At 38.8% G+C, this 4,828-nt stretch overlaps 1 protein-coding gene across 1 annotated transcript in view; it reads right to left on the bottom strand.

The window, feature by feature from the left end:
- gdi1 (GDP dissociation inhibitor 1) overlaps positions 1-4,828 on the bottom strand; it is an 18,812-nt gene that overhangs the window by 8,663 nt on the left and 5,321 nt on the right. Inside the window, exons 4-8 of the mRNA XM_014032380.1 lie at positions 3,906-4,040; positions 3,626-3,824; positions 3,369-3,500; positions 1,207-1,306; positions 929-1,100 (exon numbers count right to left, since the gene is read on the bottom strand). Coding sequence (XP_013887834.1) covers positions 929-1,100; positions 1,207-1,306; positions 3,369-3,500; positions 3,626-3,824; positions 3,906-4,040 — 738 coding nt within the window. The remainder of the gene's footprint in view (positions 1-928; positions 1,101-1,206; positions 1,307-3,368; positions 3,501-3,625; positions 3,825-3,905; positions 4,041-4,828) is intronic.

The following is a 4,828-nucleotide window of genomic DNA, read 5'->3' as shown; positions in this document are numbered from 1 at the left end:
AAGTATGAATGTCTAAAGTATAAATGTCTAAAGTATAAATGTCTAAAGTATGAATGTCTAAAGTATGAATGTCTAAAGTAAAAATTTCTAAAGTATAAATGTATAAAGTATAAATGTCTAAAGTATAAATGTCTAAAGTATGAATGTCAAAAGTAAAAATATGTAAAGTATGAATGTCTAAAGTATAAATGTCTAAAGTATGAATGTCTAAAGTATAAATGTCTAAAGTATGAATGTCTAAAGTATGAATGTCTAAAGTATGAATGTCTAAAGTATAAATGTCTAAAGTATGAATGTCTAAAGTATAAGCGTCTAAAGTATGAATGTCTAAAGTAAAAATTTCTAAAGTATAAGTGTCTAAAGTATGAATGTCTAAAGTATGAATGTCTAAAGTATGAATGTCTAAAGTATGAATGTCTAAAGTATAAGTGTCTAAAGTATGAATGTCTAAAGTAAAAATTTCTAAAGTATAAGTGTCTAAAGTATGAATGTCTAAAGTATGAATGTCTAAAGTAAAAATGTCTAAAGTATGAATGTCTAAAGTATGAATGTCTAAAGTATAAATGTCTAAAGTATGAATGTCTAAAGTATAAATGTCTAAAGTATAAATGTCTAAAGTATAAATGTCTAAAGTATGAATGTCTAAAGTATAAATGTCTAAAGTATAAATGTCTAAAGTATAAATGTCTAAAGTATAAATGTCTAAAGAATAAATGTCTAAAGTATAAATCAAGCTAATGGAGCTGAAAATTCCCTGAATTCACTTAGAAAGAAGGAGAAACTCAGAAAGTATCCTGTCAGACCATTTCTCCATCTGGACTCAGGAAAACCACAGAAAAATATCAAACTACTTAAATGTAGTAGATAATGTGAAGTAACTTTTTGTGTCTGTGATGATGATGATGAAGATGATGATGATGATGCTCACCTGAGTTACGGTTGACCTGGTTCTGAGGGATGATAATCTGGCAGGAGTTAGCATCGTTAGTGTTCTTGATGGGGTGGTTGAGGATGCAGATCACCCGGATCACCTGACCCGCCTTACGGACACGGTCTGAGATGTAACTGGGGTCACAGATGAGCTGCTTACAGCGAGCCACCTGTTGAAGGACACAGCTTTTCTGTTACATAAATAAACTCTTTTTTTTTTGGTTCAACTTTTTGCTAACTTGGATTATTTTGGACAACAGATTAGTGTGAGCTTACCTCGCCCTCAGACTTCACTCCAACCACTTTACCTCCCTCCATCACGATCTCATCCACTGGCTTGTTCAGCATGTATGTTCCTCCATAGATGGCACTCAGCCTAACAGGATCAACCAAAAGGGGGTTTTATTTTACTGATTAAGAATAGCTGAGTTTCAGCCGCATGGTTCTGATGACAGATTTCAAATGGAGGGCAGGAAGTAAAAAGTCTATAGAAGAAACTGTTGTATTTTACAGATTTAGATCCAGTTTCAAGACAAAGACACTAAAAATGGGGACCTTCACTTGTGATGTCATGCACATCATTTGCATACATTATGTGCCTCCCTCAGATGATTAGACAATTGAGTATTGAGTATGGGGCACACTGAAAGAGGTGGGGCTACCATGCACCGGCGCCACCGGACCCTCTGACCACCAGCAGTAGGCAAGGCCGGTGAAGTGTCTTGCCCAAAGACACAACAAGTGACACGACTGGAACTTATGGATCTAGGTCTGAGAAGCACCCTGTGCAGCTGGATCCTAAACTTCCTGACGGGTTGACGGCAGGTGTTAAGGAAGGTCACCACCACATCTTCTACACTGACCCTCGATACCAGAGCTCCCCAGGACTGTGTGCTTGGCCCACTCTTATTCCCTGTACACCCATGACTGCGCAGCCAGACACAGCTCCAACATCATCATCAAGTTTGCTGATGACACTACGATCATGGGCCTGATCTCCGACAACAACGAATCGGCCTACATAGCAGAGGTTAACATCCTGACTAATTGGTGCCAGGAGAACAACCTCTCTCTAAACGTCAGCAAGACCAAGGAGCTGATAGTGGATTTCAGAAAACAGGAGAGAGTACACTCTCCAACCTACATAAATGGGTCAGCAGTAGAGAGCGTCAGCAGCTTCAAGATTCTTGGTGTTCACATCAGTGAGGACTTCACATGGACAGAACACACCACACAGGTAGTGAAAAAGGCCCAACAACTCCTATAACTTATTATGTATAGTGTAAGTCTATTCAATTTTTTTATAGAGCAAGTTAAATGGAGTTTTTTATAGTGTTAAAGCAGTGTAGAGTAAAGCTAGCAGTAGTCTACAGTAAAAACAGTTTACTGTACCTGTTTATCAACAGAAACTGCAAGGGATAGGATCAAAGTGGTCCAGTGTTGATCATTTACCTTCAATAACATGTTTGGAGCAGACGTTAAATCCTTGGTTGCATTTTTTCTGCTCAAATTTGGCTCATTCTATTGCTTGAATTAGCTGCTAGTGTCTTAGCTTGGGAAACGTGACGAAAAATAATCCTTCCATGTGAGGATTTTGACTGTAGACAGACTCACTGTTGCAAGAAGTGTGGCACAATGTTTTGTGGTCCTGATGGAGTTTGATGCTGTGTTCCTGAATTTACTTGAGTTTATAAACAGCTAAAGAAGTGCAGCTCCACTGAAATCATTGAGCGGACAAAATCCCATGACAAATGTTCTAAAAATAGCCTGATTGAAGGTCCCCATTAGGTCACAATTATGTGGGATGTGACCTCATAAGGATGAATGAGTTTTTGACGGAAGCTAAAGATTTGGCGACAGTCGAGGCTGCCAACACCACTGCTCCTTCAGAGGTCACCAAACAGCAGATAAAAGCCTATAAAAGTCTTGAGGCGTAGAACTTTTTATCATTGGTTGGATCCACATCTTGTTGTTTTATATGATTTATACGTTTTATATGTTATAAGATGCTAGCAGTAGCAGCTAACATCAACAAACATGAAACACCTAATGACACGTAATGCTAGGACAGCCTAAGAAGTACAGATGAAGTCTGTATTAGACTAGGGGTAACTTAAGTAAATGAGCATTTTACGACCTCTTAATGCTTTAAGACAGTCTCTAAAAACAAGTTAGCTAGCTAACATCTGATGAAATGGTAACAGCAGACTCTGCTCCTTCCGTTCTGAGCTTTTTACATTTCTGACCTTTGTGTAGGACAATCTTTCGCACTTGATAATACCCCTTTTCTCAGTTAGAATGATTGGAACAACCATAAATGACACAAAACATGAGCATTTTTTCCTGCACTGCTTCACTTCCAGTCCTCCATCTGCATTTCATGTCCCCGCTGTAAAACCAACCTAATCCACCATAATGATCAGAAAGAGTTTGAAAACCTGGCAAATCCTTGTGGCAGTTCTCCCAGACCATACAGGGGGTAAAGGTAGGGGCTCTTCCCGTAACGTGCCAGTGATTCACTGTACAGCTTGATACGGTTGATCGTGTCCAAACAGGCAACATCAAGATATCTGAGGGAAACAGTGATGGCTTGAAAACAAGCTGTCAACAGGAACACACTGAGAGTATGTTTATACTGTGCAGAGCTCAAGAAGCAGATTTACAATCAAATCACTCAAACACTTGCTGCTCTTACTCATCAGTCCTGTAGAGGGCCAGGGCGTGGCCAGTGAAGTCAATAACGTCCTGACCGAGGTCGAACTTCTTGTAAACGTCTCTCATCGTTGTGGTTTTAGGATCCACGCCCTCAAAGGTCTTGGGGTCGTTCTCATCAAAATTAGCAACGAAGACCAAAAACTTGCGAAACCTCCTCTTCTCAAACATTCCCATCAGATCTGAGGATACAAACACAGGCCTGAGCTTAAATCCAAACTCTGTTTGAACTTTTCACTGTAAGACACATCTGGACGTCTTACTGGAAGCTAGCGCCTCGGTCTCAGTGGACGGCACCTTGTAGATCTTTCCTCCCTTGTAGACAAAGCTTCCCTCCACCACCTTAAAGTCCAGGTACCGTGTCACTTCTGTGTAGAGCAGCATCTTCACAAGCTGGCCTGTAATTACACTCAGTAAATACACAGAAACATTCTGCCTGCTGCCGTCCATGATAACTTTAAAACCAGCTCAAGATAAGAAGGGCAGACCTCTATCTGTTCTCATCAAACTTGATGTTTTTTAAAATCTCCTGAGATATGGCAATATTTGTTTGTTCTTAATGGGTTGAAGATGTCTCTAGGCTAAGTCCACAACTATTTTTAGCTAAATATATGAAAAACTACAGAAGCCGAGAGCGGCCATTTTCAGCATGTAATTATTTTTCATGGTTTTCTTGTGATAATGACGTAATATGTTGTTATCACAAGAAAAACAGAAAATAATTACATGTTGAAAAAATGGCATAATATGTTGTTATCTTGAGAAAACGGTCCTTGTTGTTTCATGTGTTTCAGTGGTCCCTCAACTGGTCATCAATGAAGTTTACTATCTATCCATCTATCCGTCCATCCATCCATCAATCTATCCGTCCATCTATCTATTAGGGGTGCAACAATACATGTACCCATATCGAACCGTATGGAACAATACAGATTTTTAAAATTTATTTTATCAACTTGTCTTCTGAAGATGCTCTGTGTTGAAGGATCAGTGGATCTGTGTTCGACTACTCCACCTAGGCTGCATTTTCAAGCGCAGATCCACTGAGAAACTTGTTGTTTCAGCAACATTTAATTAAAAAAACGTTCTTTTGAGGTTAAACAAATGTTCATAATTAATTTAAATAAATTACAAGTTGAAAGGGGCATGGACATTTCTCATATATACATACATACATATATATATA

This window comes from Austrofundulus limnaeus, unplaced genomic scaffold (genome assembly GCF_001266775.1).
Source record: "Austrofundulus limnaeus strain Quisiro unplaced genomic scaffold, Austrofundulus_limnaeus-1.0 Scaffold1434, whole genome shotgun sequence".
Lineage (NCBI taxonomy): Eukaryota > Metazoa > Chordata > Actinopteri > Cyprinodontiformes > Rivulidae > Austrofundulus > Austrofundulus limnaeus.
This window is presented reverse-complemented; position numbering and strand designations above follow the sequence as displayed.